This window comes from Balaenoptera physalus (genome assembly GCF_965194825.1).
Source record: "Balaenoptera physalus genome assembly, chromosome: 20".
In the NCBI taxonomy this organism is placed as follows: domain Eukaryota; kingdom Metazoa; phylum Chordata; class Mammalia; order Artiodactyla; family Balaenopteridae; genus Balaenoptera; species Balaenoptera physalus.
In genome coordinates, this window is record NC_138901.1 from 16,704,726 (window position 1) to 16,723,581 (window position 18,856).

The 18,856-nt window shown below is 55.8% G+C and overlaps 2 protein-coding genes and 1 long non-coding RNA gene across 4 annotated transcripts in view; 1 reads left to right on the top strand and 2 right to left on the bottom strand.

The window, feature by feature from the left end:
- The window catches only part of LOC309651002, a 172,937-nt gene that overhangs the window by 76,403 nt on the left and 77,678 nt on the right, over positions 1 to 18,856 (top strand). The gene's annotated exons all lie outside the window — the stretch shown is intronic.
- On the bottom strand, positions 5,157 to 10,477 carry SPPL2C (signal peptide peptidase like 2C). The gene has a single exon (XM_082443136.1). It carries the CDS (start codon positions 10,111 to 10,113, stop codon positions 8,053 to 8,055), a length of 2,061 nt encoding a protein of 686 aa, XP_082299262.1. The 5' UTR covers positions 10,114 to 10,477; the 3' UTR covers positions 5,157 to 8,052.
- The window catches only part of CRHR1 (corticotropin releasing hormone receptor 1), a 50,027-nt gene continuing 49,072 nt past the window's right edge, over positions 17,902 to 18,856 (bottom strand). For both annotated transcript variants that reach the window (XM_082443176.1, XM_082443175.1), the window contains exons 12-13: positions 18,640 to 18,681; positions 17,902 to 18,138 (exon numbers count right to left, since the gene is read on the bottom strand). In XM_082443176.1, the coding sequence (XP_082299302.1) occupies positions 17,998 to 18,138; positions 18,640 to 18,681 (183 nt within the window). In that variant the 3' untranslated portion in view covers positions 17,902 to 17,997. The remainder of the gene's footprint in view (positions 18,139 to 18,639; positions 18,682 to 18,856) is intronic.

Here is an 18,856-nt window from a genome sequence, read left to right on the forward strand (position 1 = left end):
GGGCAGAGACCACGATGCAGAGTTGGGACCAGTGCCACAACGAGCCTAGAGCAAAATGAGCTCGCAGAGGCAGCTGGCGCGGGAGGGAAGAGAGGAAGTGGGTGCACAGAGCCTGTACAGCCTGGAGAGGCAGAGGATGCCTTTGCTTTCTGACAGCTCTCTAATTCCCAATTCCCATGAGCCCCACCTGGGCTGTTTGCCCTGGTGCTCTGAGAAACCCCGTGTCCTTCCAACAAGCTCCTCTTTTTGCTTGAGATACTTTGAATGGGTTCCTGCTCCTTGAAGCCAAAGGGCCTGAATTAATCAGAATGTACGAATCTATGCCCTCATCCACCCGCTCCTGACGGTGAAACCGTCTGAGGCAGGAACTACATCCCGGGTCATGTTTGTGTCCAGGACCTTGGACAGGGCCCTGCACAGGGGTGCTGGAGAGTGCGGCGTGAATCTCCGGATACAACGTGCATAGGTATTAGGCGCAAGAGCACATTCCAAGTGAGTGGAAGGCAGAGCAGAGGCACGGAGCTGGGCGAGCATGTGAGGAGGGCTACACACACAGGGTGGCTGGGGGATATAGCAGGCAAGCTTGGCTGTAGGGAAGGCTGATCACGGACTGCCTTAAACACCAAGCCGAGGAGCTGGGCTTGGTTTGACAGGCAGGAGGGAGGCATCCAAGGTCTTTCAGCCAGAAGGACACAACCAAGAATAGTTGTGCTCTTTTATTTTTCTCAAGGATCCTAATGACCTCTCACCCCCAGGTGAGAGGTGACATCTTGAAATAAGCCTGTAAAAAGGGGAAGGAGAAAATAGATCCCAGAGGTTTTCCTAGCATAGAATCAACAGGAAATTGCGACTTGGTTGGACACCGTGCTAAGCCCGGGAATGGAAGTAAAAGTCCAACCTCACTGTTAAGTAGAGACATGCAAATTGAAAGTGATGTTGTTTTTCATCATAGCAAATTGGAAAAGATCCTGGTGAAAGTGTGGTAAAATGGTTACTTCCATGTTTTACAGCACACGCAGAGGATAAATTGACACACACACAATTTGGAAAGTAATTTAGCAAAATGCATTACCATCTTTAAAGATTTTCATACCCCTAGTTTCCCAGAAGTAAAATTACTAGATCTATCTTACAGAAATCTCCTAAAACATGTAAAGTAATTTACTGCCAAAGATATTCCTCACGGTGCTGTAGGAAACAGATCAAACATCCAATAAAGAGAATGTGAAGTCTATGAAGTTATATCTGCTATGGAATACTACATAGCCTGTTCCAAACAAAGGTTCAAAGGGTACATAGAACATTCATAGCAGAATACCAATGTATATATCCATTTTGATAATAACTATGTAAATGAAACACACAAATAAAAACCTGTGAATGGGAAAAATATGACTGCATGGAAATATACCAAAGTTTAACAGGAATTGTGCTTTTTTCCTACTTTTCTATGCTCTCCACTTTTTCTCCAAAGCACAATAAAATCACGATAAAAAGAAATCCCTGGAGCCTGATAAAGCAGCTGAAACTGGGAAACACTCACTGGCTATTGCAACGGAGACACCCAACTCCTGTCTCTCCTTCACTGACTCCGGGTGCCCGGCTCTCCCCAGCGGGAAGGAATAGGAGTGTTGCTGTGGGGCTGTGTCTTTGTCTTGTCCGCTCTGTGAGACATTTAATTCTCAATCACAGGGCTGGGCACTCAGGCAGCTTGTGTCAGGGTTGCCTGCTGACCAGTGTGCTGGTTTCCTGTGGCAGCTGTAACAAATTACCACAATCTTGGTGGATTAAAACAACATTCATTCTCTCACAGTTCTGGAGGCCAAAAGTCTGAAATCAGGACTACTGACCTGAAATCAAGAGGTCGGCAGGCCAGAGCTCCTTCTGGAGGCTCCCAGGGAGAATCTGTTCTTTGTCTCTTCCAGCTCCTGGAGGCTGCCGGCAATCCTTGGCTGGTGGCCACATCACTCCCAGCTCTGCTTCCATCTTCACATTGCCTTCTCCACTTCTGTGTGTGTAATCCTCCTCTGTCTCCCTCTTATAAGAACGCTTGTGATTACATTTAGGACCTACTTGGATAATACAAGATAGCTTCCCTACCTCAAGATCCTTAACTTAATCACCCCTGCCAAGTCGTCTTTTTTTTCTTCCATATAAGGTAACATTCACAGGTTCCAGGGATTAGGACATGACTATCTTTTGGAGGGAATGCTATTCAATTTATCACAACCAGCGTTAAGAATTAAGTGATGTGGGTTGAGACCAGACACACCCTTGGCTCACTCTTGTGACTATAGCAGGGGATGGCCTGGAAGACAATCTGGGCTGTGATGGGTGAGGATTCCTAGGAGGGCTGCCTCTCTTGCCCAGGTTCACTTCATTGTCTGGGTCAGAACTGCAGGCGGTGGCCAGGCTTTGCCCAGGATGATTTATGACGGGCTGAGGATTTTGCCCAGAGAAGTTCTCCGCTCTCTGGATCCAAGAGCCTCCTGCTTTAAGAAAACCAAGAATGTGGTGGGAAATTGGGACCTTGTGAAACAATCCCTGAAAGGCAAGCAGTTGCATTCCAGAAAGAGTTTCCTGTTTGTGAAGGGTTCTTGGGTTAGTTTCCAGGTTCTTAGTTACCTTCGCCTTGTTAGTGGCTTGCTGTGTGACCTCGGGCAGGCGGCTCTCGCTCTCTGTCGTCAGTTATGGAGAGTTCTGAAAGGTCCCTGGAGGCTCTGCCAACACCCTCACTCAGACCTCATACACCGTCCTCCCCCTAGTCTTTTGCACCGTTCAAGTCCTTAAGAGGCTGGGGAAGCCACTTAAAGGCATTTCTCGGAACTACTCTTCCCCATGTCAGCAGCCCAAGGTTCTCCCAGTGGAGCCTCAGTTTCCCTTTCCAGCTTCCCCTTGCCGGGGTCTCTCTGAGACTGTGTTCCATAATTCTAGGTGGGCTCAGGGGTGAGATGTGAGACCTGGTCTCAGACTTATGTGGCTGGAAGAACTCCAGCCAAGAGTCCTAGAGGCTGAAGAGTAGGTGTTCCCGAAGATAAAACTAAGCACCTGGAAAGTAAACCAGTGACGGGCAGGGACGTGCTCACAAACACTATGAATAATCGCTGTGCTGTGTGTGGGAAGGGGCACCTGTGGGCCTACAAGAACAAGTACTGGGGGGACCGGAGGACAAAATGGCGAGTCCCTCTCACCTAGCAATGGTCCACGTCCTGGGGGTCTTGAAACACAGAATTTGTTATTCAAAATAAGGTCACTTATTCAAGGTGACCTGATTCTATGGGAGTAGGGTAAATACCAGGGCATGGACCCTTCAAGCATTAAGGATGTGTAGTGATGCTGCATTGGGGCTACTTCATTTCATAAACTATCAAAATACCCTCAGACCCTTCTCCAGGACACCTCCGCTTCATCACAGTCAGCTTCTAAAGAGTTAACCTTGGGCCCAGTAGGGACTCCAGAACTTTGCAGATGGGTAGTTTATTATACATTTTTTGAATATCACCCCTGACTATAATTATTCCAAAGTTCCCTGATGGAATGCCCCTGGCCCTTGGAGTGTGAGCCCGCCTGCTCTTACATTACTGACCAGGAGATGGCAGGACAGGAGCGCACAAAGTTCAGCATTGCAGGAAAAAAGGCACAAAACCTTCTGTGTTTCAGTCTAACTGAGGAGGGATTCCTCTTCCGCTTATGCGGGGGTGCCCTTGTTCACCGCCAGGCACCCACCCTCACACCGCACCCCACTGGGCATGGCCGGACATCCTCATTCCAAGGGAAGAGGATGACTCCCCCTCTGGGAGCTCAACCAGGAAGAACTGTAAGCTGATTTGGGAAAGACGGCATTTGGAGGTGTGACAAGTGCTGTCCTGGAAAGTTTGCTCTGAAACCTGGGCATCAGGTACTGAGATAACATGTGTATCTAGCCTATCATTAGTGCTTAGCACGTGTTAGCTGTGTGAACACATACCTCACCTCATTTAATCCTTTCGACAAACCCACAGTGTAAACCTTTGCAGCCCATTTTACAGATGAGGATATCAAGACGCAGAGGGGTGGCTTCAGTTGTCCAGCAGCACACGGCAAGTGAATAGCAATGCTGGACTTTGAATCCAAGTCTCAGTGACTCAGCGTGCAGCTGTGTCCTCCTGTGCTAGCTGAAGAGATGCTTGATGGTGAATCACAAACCTTCCACACACAATTACTTCTCAAAGAGAATAGACAGCTGAACCTCCTGAGGGGCACAAGGCAAAGGAATGGGTAGATCCTGGGTTTTCCTGGAGGAGGCATATTTTGCAGATTGGGGTGTGCAGAGAGGAGCGGTATTGAGGATGGGAACTGATCCCAGCTGCTGGACTGGGAGACAGAAGACCAAAGTTGTGTACTATTTATGCTGTCCCATTGCTGTGTGACGTTGGGCAGCTCCTGACCCTCTCTGGGCTCTCCTTTCCTCATCTGTGGGATAGAGCATCTCTCGGGTCCTTGCTGGTTCTCACTATCGAGGGAAGCCAAAATCTCTGGTACCAAACTTCTCATCAACTAGAAAAAAGCTAGGCTGTGACTATTCAGCTCATGGGGTTCTTGCTGGGATTAAATGAGGCCACAAAGAAAAATGCCGGGCAGCCTGAACACAGCACAGCCCCAGAGCTGGGACTGGGCCACCTGGAGCCCTGGGCATGGCTCAGGAGTTCATTCCTGCCCTGGTCCCATCTTAGTTTTTTTTTTTTCTGGGCGGTGGGGTGGGGGGTTGGTTTTTTTGGCCACGCTGCGCAACTTGTGGGATCTTAGGTCCCTGACCAGAGATTCCACTGGACTGCCAGGGAATTCCCCACCACCCCATATTAGGTTTCACCTGTCACACGTTGGGCTCTGCAGATGTTGAGATGGGGTTCGAAGTGCAAAAGCAGCAGAGGAGGGAACAGGTGAGGGCAGGGGAGCCATCAGACCGGGGTGCAGCCTTGCCTGCCACCGTCTCTGCTAGCTCAGGGGGAGATGGGCAGGCCCTGGTCCCACTGTCCTGCTCTGTCATTAGCTACCTGAGGGTGCAGTACGGATGTGTGTGCGTGTCTGCTTGCACGTACCCGTGTGTGTGTGTATGTGTGTGTGTGTACATGCACACTTGCAGTACTCGGTGTCCCTCTGGCACTCAGATGGGGGTTGCCAACGCTGGGCACCTCTGACAGGTGACAGCCACCTGGATTCGGCCCAATCCCTGGGAAGCAGACTGGCAAAGGGAAGCACAGCCCGCAGCTCAGAGAGGATCCTGGCTCTGGAGTCAGGGCAGGAGCAGGGGCTGCTGGGCCATCAGAGAAGAGCAGCGACAGCAGCGCTACCAGACGTCGGGAGCCCAGGCTCGGCTCCTTACCCGGACGGTTTAATACGCGCCGGGACCCCCGAGGTAGGTGGTGTCATTCCCCCCATTTTATAGACGGAATAGTCTCTGAGTGTTAGCCCCTGTTGGGTACAAGAGTGAGGACAGAGTTGGATTCGTTCTTCCCTGAATCTGCTTGGACATGGTGGGGGTGAGGGGTGGGGAGGGGTTCCCTCCTCAGACCGTCCCCTTGAGCATCCTCTCCTCGGAGGCAGGCATCGTCCTGCCCAGGGGGCTCCAGTCCAGCGTCCTCAGAGCCACACAGACTGCAAGTTCCTGGGAGAGCAGAGCTCCCTTGCCCCCCAGTCTAGGCGGTGAGGGGGACCGAGCGGCCTCGGTTCTGTTCAGCCCTCCCCCTTGGGCCTGGCAGAGGGGTATAGCCCACCCTTGGTGGGCCCAGTGACGCAGGTCAGCAGTGGGGAGGCCGCCCTGGCTGGAGGTGAGCCAGAGCCTGCGGAGGCCCCTCTGTCCAGGCCAGATGGTCGCTGGCTCCAGCAGAAGGGGCTGCCAACCCCTTCGGTCAGTGTCCTGGCCCGGGTTCCTTGCTCTGCCCTTGTCCAGACCCGGCCTTCAGATGCTGTTTGCCGAGGGGGCTGCGCTTCATCCCCAGTGAGTGGGACTTCCTTTGAGATGCCCTTTACCTGACCCCTTTCCTCCCCACCCCCAGGGCCCAGCCAGAACCCTCAGAGTCTCATCTCCACACTGACCAAGGCCCTGCAGTACCCCAGGGAGGCGGCCTGAGGTGTTCCCTCAGTGTTCAGGCTGGAGCAACTCATTCATGCATTCATTCATTACAACCAGCTTCAAGAATTAAGTGAGGTGGGTTGAGACCAGACCTACCCTTGGCTCACACTCTTGTGGCTGCAGCAGGGGATGGTCTGGAAGGCTGTGATGGGTGAGGATTCCCGGGAGGGCTGCCTCTCTTGCCCAGGTTCACTTCATTGTCTGGGTCAGAACTGCAGGCGGTGGCCAGGCTTTGCCCAGAATTCATTGATTCATTCATTCCATGATTCATTAATTCATTCATTCCTCCAACAAATATAACTCAAGCACCTGCTACCTACCAGGCCCTGTTCTACACAGATGAACAAGACAGAGGGTTCCCTGCCCTCACCAAGCTGACGTGACTGGGGGAGACAAGAAAACTAATGAACCGGGTATAGGGTGATGTGATTGAGGCCAGGGGCTGCTTTAGGAAGGGTCATCAAGATAGGCTTCCATGAGGAGGGGACATTTGAGCTGGGGCTGGACGGACAAGAAACTGGCCAGACCCGATTCTGGGGGTAGGAGGAGTGGAAAGTTGCAGGTAGAGGACCCAGCACGTGGGAAGGTCCTGGGGGGCAGGGGGAAGATGTGTGTGATGGGGGCTGGTGTGTGCTCGCTGGTGGTGGTGAGAGCAGGAATGCTGGGTGTGGAGGGGAGGAGGGGAGGAAGTTGGGGCCAGAGCCCAAAGGCTGGTAGGAGTTGGATTTGATTCTTTCAGCTCCTTTCACAAGGGGGAGTAATATACACAGAGCTAACATTCATATCGATCTCCCTACAGGCATTGCGTCAGTCCTCGTATATAAGCCAATGCGGTCAAACCTCCCCCAAACCCCCACAGTAGGTCCTATTATTATCCCATTCTACAGATGAGAAAACCGAGGCACTAAGAGGTTAAATCACTTGCTCAATGACACAAGACAGGTCAGTGATGGAGCTGGAATTTCCAGTAGGCTGCTGGTTCCAGAACTCTAACCACGGTACCGCACTGCCCCTCCCACATAGCCTCCTCCGGAAGCCTTCCCTCACCCCAGAGTTTGTTTGCTCTGCTTAAGCAACGTATAAACACACCATAAAACTAAAGAAACTGTGGGGTCCTCAAGAGGTCATTTTGTCCATGCCCCTGCCTCCAGGCGGACATGGTATAAGTCCCATTTTGAAGATGAGACTCCTGAACCTCAAAGGGGTTAAGAGATTGGTCCATCATACAGGATCAGGGAAGGAAGCATGGGAACTAGAGCTGTGGTCTCCTAAATTCTTCCACTCCGGCTCCAACCTCTCCATCCCCGTTTTGAGATGATTCTCAAGTTGTTTCTTGTCTGTTCTCCATCCCCCACCCTTCCCCCAGGTGGACAGCAGTCTCCCTCTGTGCCCACCACAGGGTGGTGTACACAGTAGGCGCATACTTGATGTCTGTGGCTGCAGCAGGTGGATGACAGCAGGCACGTGCTGGGCGTGGTGTTGCTGTCCAGGATGCCTAGAGCAGGGACGCTCAGCAGGAAGGGTGGTAGTGAGCTGACACACGAAGGCTGCTTAGAAATGCTCCAGTGAGCGAGGGAGCTGGGCTGTGGTATATCTGTCTGGGATGGGAAGGGTGTCTCAGCCAGAGAGAAAAGCATGTGCAAAGAGAGAGGGAGAGAACGTGGTGTGATCAAGGAAGAGTCATGGTTCAGTTGGACCTGAGCATGAGAAAAAGATGGGCAGTGAGGCCGGGGTTGGGCTGCAGGGAGAGATGGGGCCTATCCTAAGGACCCTCCAGTCTCTGCATGGACTTATTCCGTGGTTGCTGCTTTCTTACAGTCCTAACACACAAAGAGGCTCCATTGGGTAGATATGGAATATCTTTAATGCCCCGATTTCTTTTTGCCACACATGGCTTTGCTCTGCAATAGTCTAGAGGCACAAGTCCCAGGGCCCCGGGTTCACAAGGGAGCCTGGGTCGACATGCTCTTCTTTACCTTCGGGCCCTTCTTCTTGTGGAGCCCCGTCCAGGGCAGGCCAGCATCGTGGGCCTGGGCCTGGGCGTGGGTGTGGCCCAGCTCCAAGGGCGGCGGCATGAGTGGCATCAGTGGTGTCAGCGTGGCCATTGGCATCAGTGGCATCAGCTCCTCTGAGGCCCCAGGGTGGGTACAAGGCAGCTCATCAGGCTCCAGGTTGGCATCACTCCAGCCCTCAGAGCTGTCACTGTGGCCTTCAGGACTGGTGGCTTCCTCCTCAGATATGGTGACGATCTCAGCCGTGTCCTTCCCGAGGTCGCCGTCTAAGTTCCCTGCCAGGTGCTCAGTGGCCCCCTCAAGCTCGCTGGCTCTGTGGACGTCTGCTGCGTGCTCCTGCTTCTGGTCAAAGTCAACTGAAGGGGCCCCGCAGAGCCCTGGCACCGGCCGGGCGGGGGTCTTGGCTCTGCCCTGGCCAGTCCAGAAGAGGGTGAGCTCTTGGCGGCAGGCAGCCACGGCCAGGCTGGTGAGCAGGGTGCTGGACACCAGGTAGAGCAGGGCGGGCTGGCCCATCTGCATGAGCGCCATGGCAACAAAGGTGACCAGCAGGCCCACAGCGTAGGCCACGGTGCAGGCCACGAAGTAGACCTGCCGCGAGCGGATATGCACGTCAAAGCGGTGACAGTAGGCCACCAAGAAGCCGGGGACCACGATGTCACCGAAGCCAAGGATGGAGAAGGGCTGGTCACACAGGGTCAAGGCCGAGAAGCTCAGCCGGGGCACCTTGAGCACCATGGGCAGCCTCTCGTGGCTCAAGGAGTCTGCCGGGCCCGAGGCTACCTCCACCATGATGCTCTCGCCGGTCCTGGTGAGCAGGGGTGTGACGAAGACAAAGAAGACATCAAAGGCCAGCAGGGCCAGCAGGAAGGAGGCACAGCTCTTGAGGGTGGGCAGGCGCACACGCCGCAGGACGAAAAGGCAGTAGGCCACACCCAGCATGTCCTGCAGGAGCCACGCCCAGCGGTCCTCGTTGCGGTAGGCGACCCAGAGGACCGTCACCACCATGCACAAGCCGGCCAGCAGCAGCAGGGGCAGCTGCAGACAGGCCCGGCGGCGGGGCAGGAGCCACCGGTATTGCTGCAGGGGCAGGTGGTGCACCACGGGCACCAGGCAGCTGTAGAGGCCGGTGCTGGCGCCCAGGCTGAAGATGGCGATCATGACATAGACAAAGCAGTCGTAGAAGAAGTAGAGCAGCAGCATGATGGAGGAGGACATGGTGACCACTGCGCCCGTCATGGCCGGCGTGAAGTCCACTGTTGCGTCTTCTTCCTCGTGCCCCTGCTGGGCTGCCACTGCTTCCTGCTGATTGTGACCGCCAGGCCCCCCTCCCCCTTGGGCCAGGCGCCGCTGCACCCGGCCAGCCTCGGTCACTCCGGCCCAGTAGCCGCCCACGGCCACGGTGCCTACAGCCAGGATGAAGATGACCACCACGTTGTAGTCAAGGATGGGCTCTGGGGGTGCATACAAGGCCACGCGGACCCCGGCGCCACCGTGGGTGTAGCTGAGGATGTCGAGCATGTCGGTGTAGCGGAGCACGGCCACGGGGATGGTGAGGTGCGGCAGGGGCTTGTGGCGGTCCTGGGTCGCCGGGGTGGTGTCTGAGCACTGCTGGCCGCTGACCTGGCTCACGATGAGCAGCCCGTGGGCTCCTCGGGCCTGAGCCAGCCAGCCTTTGGCGTAGAAGCTGCAGTTACCCCTCTTGACCATGGCGGTGGTCTGGCGGAGGGGCCGCTGGCCGGGGGAGCCGGGGTGGGCCTGGGGGGAGGAGTCCTCGCCTGGGCACCAGGGTGCCTGGGTGCCGTCGTGCAGGGCCAGGAGGGGGGCCCGGTGCAGGTCCCGGGGCAGGGTGACGTAGTCGGAGCGGAACAGGACGCAGTAGTCCTTGCTCCAGTTGTCTGACACCACGTGGACCACAGCGTACTCCCCCCGGGCCATGGTGCTGACGAAAAGGAGGAGGAGGAGGAGGAAGAGGAAGCCCAGGCACGCCATCCTCCTCAGGCACCTGCTGCTGCGTCCCAGTGTGGCAGCTGCCCACAGCCCACTGCCCCCTCTCGGGGCTGGGTGTGGCCCTCTGTCACAGAGCAGCAGCTTTGTCTTCTGTCCAGGAAACCAGGGCCACACCTACCTAGTCACAAAGCTGTGCAGCCTCTTGGGATCCTGTCCCCCAACACTGCCTCTGGGTGGAGAGGTCATCTGGGTCCCCATACTCTGCCTAGCTCCCAGTGGAGCTGGACCAGCTAATCTGAAACAAGTGGTGAGAGGATGGGGTTGAGGGTCCCAGACAGGATTCTGGACCCACCTTGCCCCTTACACACTGGGCAACCCGGGCAGAGGCCTCTCCCCTCTGTGCCTGTTTCTTCAACTGCAGAGAAATGAGGGCATTAGACCAGAGAGTTTCCAAGGCTCCTGGGAGCCCTGACCTCAGTGATATTGTGCACTTTTATTAAACTCTTACTAAGTGCCAGGTTCTTTACCTGTACTCATGGCACCCTGCAAGGAGGTATTACTACACCCAGCCAGCACGAGGCTGTGAGCTGTCTTTTAAATCATGCCCCTTTGGGCAGGCACGTGACTGGAATTTTATTCCCAGACTCCCCTGGATTTAGGAATGGCCACGTGGCCATTTCTCACCAATGGAATTGAGCAGAAATGATGTGAGTCCTTCAGGGACCCGGACAGAGACTGTGGGGCTCCTCGTCCGTCCCTTTGCTTTTCTCACAAATCAGTCATGGACAGGCCATTGGCTATGGAGAGGAGGGCGTTGTCCTAAGGGACGGGGAGAAAGGGAGCGACAGGAACCAGGTCCCTGGATGTCTGCATGGAGCATGGGATGCTCACCGTGGGCTGTTAGATACATTATCTTCCTTAAGCCACTGGCTTATTATGAGTCTCTTTGTTACAGCAGCTTAAACTTACCTGAATATCCCCACTTCATGGATGTGTAAACTGAGGCTCAGAGAAGCCCACCCCATGGGCCCCAGCCCCGGTTCCCAGATCCAGCTCTCACACTGGACATGACCCTTAGGTCTTGCCCTGTCCAGGGAACTGCCTGGGGCCTGCCCGTATCCCTGGCGGCTTGACTGCAGCTCTGATCTCTGGCCCAAGGCCTCACCCGCTGCCCGTGCTTGTCCTTCAGGCCCTACCTCCAAGGACAGCTCCACCACGTCCGGGAGACTCTAGGCCCTGTTCTTTTTTTTGTCTTCGTTTCTGTGCGTGGGCTTTCACTAGTTGCGGCGAGCAGGGGCCACTCTTCGTTGCGGTGAGCGGGCTTCTCATTGCAGTGGCTTCTCTTGTTCCGGAGTACGGGATCTAGGAGCGCGGGCTTCAGTAGTTGCAGCACGCGGGCTTCAGTAGTTGTGGCTCATGGGCTTAGTTGCTCTGCGGCATGTGGGATCTTCCCGGACCAGGGCTCGAACCCATATCCCCTGCATTGGCAGGCGGATTCTTAACCACTGTGCCACCAGAGAAGTCTCTGGGTCTTTTAAAAAACCAAAGACTAAGACACCTACTGGGGTAGTATTATAAAAAAATAAAATAAAACAGATAATAACAGGTTTTGGCACGATGTGGAGAAATTGGGATTCTCGTATGTTGCTGGCGGGAATATTGTAAATGGTACAGTCACTGTGGAAAACACTTGGCCGTTCTTTGATAAGTTAAACAGAAAGTTACCATATGACCCAGCAGTTCCACTCCTGGGCATATACCCAAAAGAATGGAAAACAGGTGTTCAAACAAAAACTTGTGCTTGAATGTTTGTAGCAGCACTCTTCACAATAACTTGGAATAGATGAAAAGAACCCAAATGTCCTTCAGCTGATGAATGGATAAAGAAAGTGTAGTCTACCCGTACAATGGAGTATCATTCTGCCCTACAAAGGAATGAAGTTCTGAGGCACACTAAAATGTGGATGAACCTTGAAAACATTAAGCAACGGAAAGAAGCCAGACACAAAAGGACAAATATCACACGACTCTACTGTTATAAAATATCCAGAATAGGCAAATCATAGAGACAGAAAGCAGGTTGGTGGTGGCTGGAGGCTGGGGGAAGGGGGGATGGGGAGTGACTGCTCAGTGCGTCCGGGGTTTCATTAGGGTGATGAAAACGTTCTGGAACTGGATAGAGGTGATGGTTGCACAACATTGTGAGTGTATTTAATACGTTGAATCGGTTGAAATGGTAAGTTTTATACTGTGTGTATTACCATGATTTTAAAAAGAACAAAACAAGGAGCAACTCTGGTCCCCTCCAGGGACACTGTGCTCAGGACAGGCCTCATTGTAATTCTTCTGGACCCAATCAGACCAGCATATGCCCCCATTTGGGGTTCAAAAACACGGGCCCCCCAGAGCCTGCTCCTGCCTCTCCCCGACCCCAATCTACCCTTAGGCTCCTGGTGGCCTGGGCTCAACGAATTCTCTGGAGGCTCATTTCCTTTGAGGCTCTTCCTGGGACCCAGCTCACAGAAGGCTTTTGGGTGTCTGTCCAATTGCTGCTTCCCCAGATCCCCCCATCCCATCTCCCAGCACCAGCCCCCAGCCCCCAGCCATGGAATTGCTCCTCTCTGTGGCTGCTTGGTGCCCTGCAGGATGCCCTGGTAGGCGCAGTCACACAAGTGGCCGATGCCCACTCCCCAGGCTGTGTTTCTGCTCTAAGACTCTGCATCACCCACTCTCCCCTATGCCCTCCCCAGATCCCACCCCTTTCCTTGAGGGCACCCCCCTGATCTCCAGCTTCTGTTCCTTCCCCCACTGCCCCCCTTAGCTATGGCCTGGGCTCTCAGGGTCGCTGCCCAGGGCAGGCCAGGGGCAATGTCTCTGCCTTCTGTTTGGGGATGTAGGTGGCACCTGGAACACTTATCTTTATCCAATCAGGGCAGAGAGGGCAGCAGGTCCCAGGCAATGGGTCTCAGCCCAGTGGGGTTGCTCAGGAAGTGTGGGATGGTGCCCAGCTCACCGGGCCCATGCACTGCCCTTGTTTCCTGGCCCAGATCTGTCCTAGCTGCATGTTCTAGAGATGGTACAGACGCTGAGAAGGGACCAGTTTACCATCTTCTCCTTCCCCCGAAACCCCAGTAATGAAAGCAAGAGAGGCAGGAGCACGCTGCGTCTGCCCCCACCTGCCTTGGACCAGTGGGCAATGAGGCTGGGCAGCAGGCATCTGTCCTGGACCCCTTGGAGGGGGGCAGCCTGGTGGCCAAAAGTGGTCTCTGGAGTTATTTCCAGATGATGATCTCATTGGTGTTTTCAACACACTGAGAGCTTTGAAAAATATACTTGCTCCAGGCCTCTCTTGACCCAAGCCTTCCCAGCAGGATCTGCAGGGGTAGTGGGGCCGTGGAAGGTAGGAGAGAGGAGGTGACACTCTGAAATGGAGCAGGGACAGGGCTGGGGATGCCGGGAGGCAGGCAGCCTGTGATTGGCCTGGAGGCTGGGCTGGCTGGATAGGGAGTGGGCCCACCTGAGGCCCACCCTTGGCAGGCACAAACTCCTGCGTCCAGCTTCGTCTCTGAACACTGTTCGTCCACAAAATTAGAGAAACTGAAGAATTTCCCTAGGAAGAGGACTGGGGGGAGCAGTGGGTCAGGGAGGAGAACGCTACAGAGAACTCCTGCTGCACAGGGGTAAACACCGTGGGGGCCAAGTGAGGCCAGACTGGGTTCACATCCAGCCATGCCACTGCTGGGCACATGTCAACCTCTCTGGGCATCACTTTCCCCATATGTTAAATGGGGATAACAGCTCCTTCCTCATAGGGTGGTATGAAGAGTAGATGAGACCAGTATGTAAGGGGCTTAGCAAGGGGGCTCCCGGTGAGCGCTCAGTGATAGTATTGCTGAAATGTAGGAAGCACCCTTTCTGTTTGAACCAAGGGTGGGAAGGTCAGTTTGAAGTCAAGGGGCTGGATGAGATGAGCTTGAGAGACCCCTGAGCTGGAGGCCAGTGACACCCTCACATGGGCTGGGCAGGGAGACCCACAGAGGCTTCTGGTGACCTGGGCTGTACTGTTTGCAGTTAAGCATCATTTTAAGGAGTGGAGGGGTGCAGGATGTTGGGAAGGTGGGGAAGGGGTTGCTGGATGTACAGAACCCTCATCGCTCCCACCCAGCTGGGCTCAGCAGCCAGACACTGCCCGGGCCATCTTTGGGCCGGTTCCCTCTTTACCTGGGACACGTCCCCGATCTGAAACCCTGAGGCCTCCTCTCTGTCCCCTCCCCGCAGAGCTGCTTTATCAGTCCTGGCCTCCCCAAACCCAAGCCCAGTGACTTCAGTCAACTGATGGGGTGGAAAGAGGTCTGGATTTGGAGCCAGAGACCTTTGATCTCAGGGGAGTCGCTTGGCCTCAGTTTTCTCATCTGTAAAATGGGTTGGTTCTGTTCCCTACTTCCGTGAATGTTATAAAGGATTTTGTGGATTGCAAAGCAACCTACAAATGTCCTCAATTAATTATTATCTGGATTCCAAAACCTCCCTCCTCCTTGATCTGCACCCTCTGCCCTGACTTCAGGTCCCAGGGTGTCTGTCAGGGTCCCAGTCTGGGTCCCATCAGCAGCAGGGGGACTGAGGAGGCCTTGTGGGGGAAGCCGAGGACCCCAAAGCAGGGGCTATGCCTTCACACTCAGGGAGGGGGGAGCCAGAACTGGAAAACTCAAACCCCACAGGGTGGTTTTTCCTGTACTGGTGATCTGTGCCCATGAGGGAGGCACCCAAGGAGAAAAGGGCTCAGGTGGGGTAACTTTTAGGGAACTGCAGCCTCCGAGTGTGGCATGGAGAAAAATTCTTCCCAGCTTGAGAGAGAGGTCTGTCCCGCAGTGATCCCCACCCTGCAGCTGCTCGGCCCCTTCCCACAGTGGGGTGACCTGTGTGTCTGTTGGCCCATCACACAGCCCCAGCCCCAAGGGACCTCCCTTCCCACCCACCCACAGGTCGAAGCTCAGGGCAGAATGACCCTCAGAAATCCCATCGGGGGCCTGCCTTGACTCCAGCCCTGCAGCCCATGGAAGGCTTAAACTCGGCACACCTGCCCCTGGCAGGTGGGGCTGCAGTTCTTTGCAGCCCAGATGTTTCCAGCTGTGCTTCAGCAGCCCCTCTACCCTTACAGTCTCTGGACAAGAGGGCTCCTGAGGTTCATGTGAAACAGCGCCCATGGCCCAGGGACCCCTTGCAGCTTCTGTGATGACCACCGGCCTCGCCTTGGATGTCCTCCCACGACCTTCCAGAGCCGGCAGCTCTGAGCTTTGCAGCCCGTTGCTGGCGTACGTCCTGGGGGTGCTGCTCGCCTCCCCACCGCCCACAGAGCTGAGCGCACAGTAGGCGTGCGAAGGGTGCCCATCAGCTAAAACGGCCCGGAGGCACAAGCAGGAAAAGGGGCACCGCCCCAGCTTGGCCCCTTCAAGACCCCTTGCCTATAAAACTCCCTCAGTCCCCACCAGCCCCTCTCAGGCTCCTCTGTCCTTGGGATGCCCCCAACCCCCCACATCCCAACATTGTCCGTGAAATGCCTTGCTTTCTCACTTCTCCTTCATTGGGTGGAAGGCAACATTGAGAAAGGTGCCTCACTTGTGGCCATTTGAGACTCAAGTCACTTCTGGTCCCTCTTGTCAGCTAGGACCTTTTCTGCAGCTGTCCCACCCCAGCTGCCCTGGAAGCTGTCAGCATATCTCCGTCTTGGTGCCCCTGGTCCTCTTCTCATGGCTTCCTCTGCTCAGCTGGTCCCCCCATCTCCCACCTTTAGGGGACAGCGCTTGGGGAGTTAGCAGAGCAGGGTACCCCACATGGTCTTCAGGGACACCCCCAGCTCCTCCCTCGGGGGGCAGCCAGATCCTCACCCACTGGACCTCCCCTCCCCCAGCAGAAGCTTCGGGGCTCCCAGCACCGCGGTCATCTGTCTGTCCTGGTGTCCTGATAGCACACGCACCTGTGTGCGCATGCACTCGTGCATACACACACACCCCTGTGTGACCCTCCTTCCGGGTCAGAGACTCAGAGGCAAGGCCCGGGCCTGAGTGTGTTGGGTGGAGCTTCTGTGTCCCAACCACCTCCTGCCCCGAGGACGTGGCCCACGTTGTGCCCGGCACTCTCCCGGCCTCCGCAGGAGGTGCAGGGAATTACTGTCCCCCAGGAGCTGGTGGATACACATCCCTCGCCCCTCGGGTGGGACGACGCAGGTGTGGGTCCCACCCGGCTCTCCCAGCTTCCGCAGCAGGACTGACTGCAGCTGCCCACGGTGGTGGGCGTGTGCCCCCCTACCCTGGAGTTGGTTCTCGAAGCCTTGTCTCTTGGTATGCTTCTGGGGTTTCCATGCTAAGACCGCATTCAAGCCTGTTCGGCCTCCCGCTTCCTAATTCCTTCCTGTTCCCAGCTTATCTCCTCCCCTGGGGCTGGGACACACTTCAGCCTGGTCCCACTGACTCACCTGTGCTCAAGCTGTGCCCGGCCCGTGGTGTCCTACACCTTCTCCCTACAACTCGCCCCCTTACAAAAGCTGCCCTTACCTGGTCCCCGCAGGCCCATGCCCTTCTCCTAAGTCCTCTGCTGGACCTCAGGGGCTCCCCTAGCGCCCCATCATTGGCGTGTGTCTGAGTGCCATTGGTTCCCCAACCGCACGGTGGCCCTAAAGGCTGAAGGTGGCCTCCATTTCTTTGTGGTGCCCTCCCTACCCAGCCCTAGCACATACCAGGCTTCACAAGTGCTGGCTGAAAGATAAATATTATTATTTACACTAGCCACCCCCATCTCCCGGCCCCACTCCCCCAAAGCCCTGCTCTGGCTGTCCAGCATCTCTGGATGTGGCTGGGTCCTTACCAGGGGTGTAAGCGGTCAGCTGGCTGATTGCCCCAAGAGCCACTGGTCCTGCTCTGGGGAACTCGGGGCAGACGGGGGCTGAGTGCCCCACCCTCTTCTCTCTTTGCTTAGCTAATGATGCTGCCCAGTGAGGTCATCAAAGGGCCACAGGGTCCCTTTGACCAGCAGAGGGGTTGCCCCGGAGGCCAGGTCACTGAAAACAGCAGGCTGGGTGGTCCCAAGTATTCTCTGCCCCCCAAAGGGAGGCTGGCTTTGGCTGGGGCACACACTGGCTTTTGCTCCAGGACACTCTGTCACCCTCCCACCTCCCCATCATCTCACGAAGGGGGAGACACCTGGGGCAGGAGGTTAAGGAGGGGGAACCCATGTGGACTGTGGGGTAGTAAAGGTCCAAGGGCGCAAGGCAGCGAGGCAGGGCATTTCTGGTGGCAGTGCCACAGGGTCACATGAATTTCTGGTGGCTTGGGAGGATCTCGGTGATGTGGCCTGATGTCTGATGATGCCACCTGATTTCTAACGATGTCTGCAGGGCTTCGGACAACATGGCCTTGGTTCCCAGGGGTGCTGGAAAGCATTGCTGAGGCCTGGAGGCACCATCACGGTGGCTGGAATGCTGTCACAAGAGTTTCCCATGATGCCCCTGGAGGAGCGGATGGCCCCCCACAGTCGCTGAGGACATCCCGGGGTCTCCAGTGGGCTGCCATCTTGTGCTCTGGGAAAAAACACCTCTTGGAGGGACCCACATGCTGCTTTGGATTCCCTGCTCTCCATCTCCACTCCATTTCTGTTCCATTCTTGGGGCAAAGGGGAGCCAGAGGCCCTGGGCCCAGCGCAGGCCTATAGGGTATCTTCCATTCATCCCGTGGCCCAGACTGCTCTCAGAGGCCTGGAACTCCTGCTCAACTGGGGGTGCGGGAGGGGCCTCCCGGGCTCTCAGTGCCAGCTACTCCTGGGAGTACAGGGTGTGGGAGAGAGCTGGTCCCCTCCACAGACAGGGCGGCCAGCTGAGCCTGGTGACCATCTCCCCAGCCATGGATCTTGGGGGCCACCCCATGGCCCTCCAGCTCAGATTGCTGTGGACTGTTTGATGCTGTGAAAGCTGACACGGGTGGGGGAGGTGGGGATGGACATGGCACGGGCCACGCGGGCGCGGATCGAGTGCTTGTCCTGCCATCGGTGCCACCTCTTCCGGATGGCAGAGCGGACCTGTGGGCACAGAGCAGAGCATAAGGTCTGAGCCCGGGTTTCAGGACCCCCCCCCTCCCTCCCCCAGGGCTTCAACAAGCAGCTATACAGGGGAGCCGTGCACAGGGGGCCACGTCGGAGATGGCAACAATCATCAACATTGCTGATTTGCATATTTGTTAGGACAATTTTCTCAAGCGTTCTGAGCAAGGGGTACCTTTCTCAAATCCACCCAAAGGTGCCATATGGCCTTTGCCATGAAGAATCTCTACCCTCAACCCATACACATCTCCTGCCCTCAACCTACATACACCCCTTGTCCCAGGGCTCAGCTTCCTGGTTTTCAACAGCCCGTTTCACAGACTCATTGATGAGACTGGAGTCCCGGCTTCTGGCTCCCACACCTACTGCCTATGAGAGCAAAGAAGTGGGCTTGCCACCTCGGGTAGGAGGAGGCTACAGACAGTCTCTGGTCCCGGCAGGCCTCCTGCCGTCCCGAGTCCTGGGGCCCCAGGTCCTTACCTCGCTGTTGAGGAAGCAGTAGAACACAGACACGAAGAAACCCTGGCATGGAGGGAGAAGATGGGTCAAGAGACGGGGGCAGGTGCAGCCCCATCCAGCTTCGGAGCTGATCCGTTTCTGTCCCCAGCCTCCCACTCCTCCAGGCCCCTGCCTGGAAGAATCCCCACCCGAAGAGGTGCAGGGGACAGTCAGGGCTGGAGCGAGGGGTTGGGGTGGG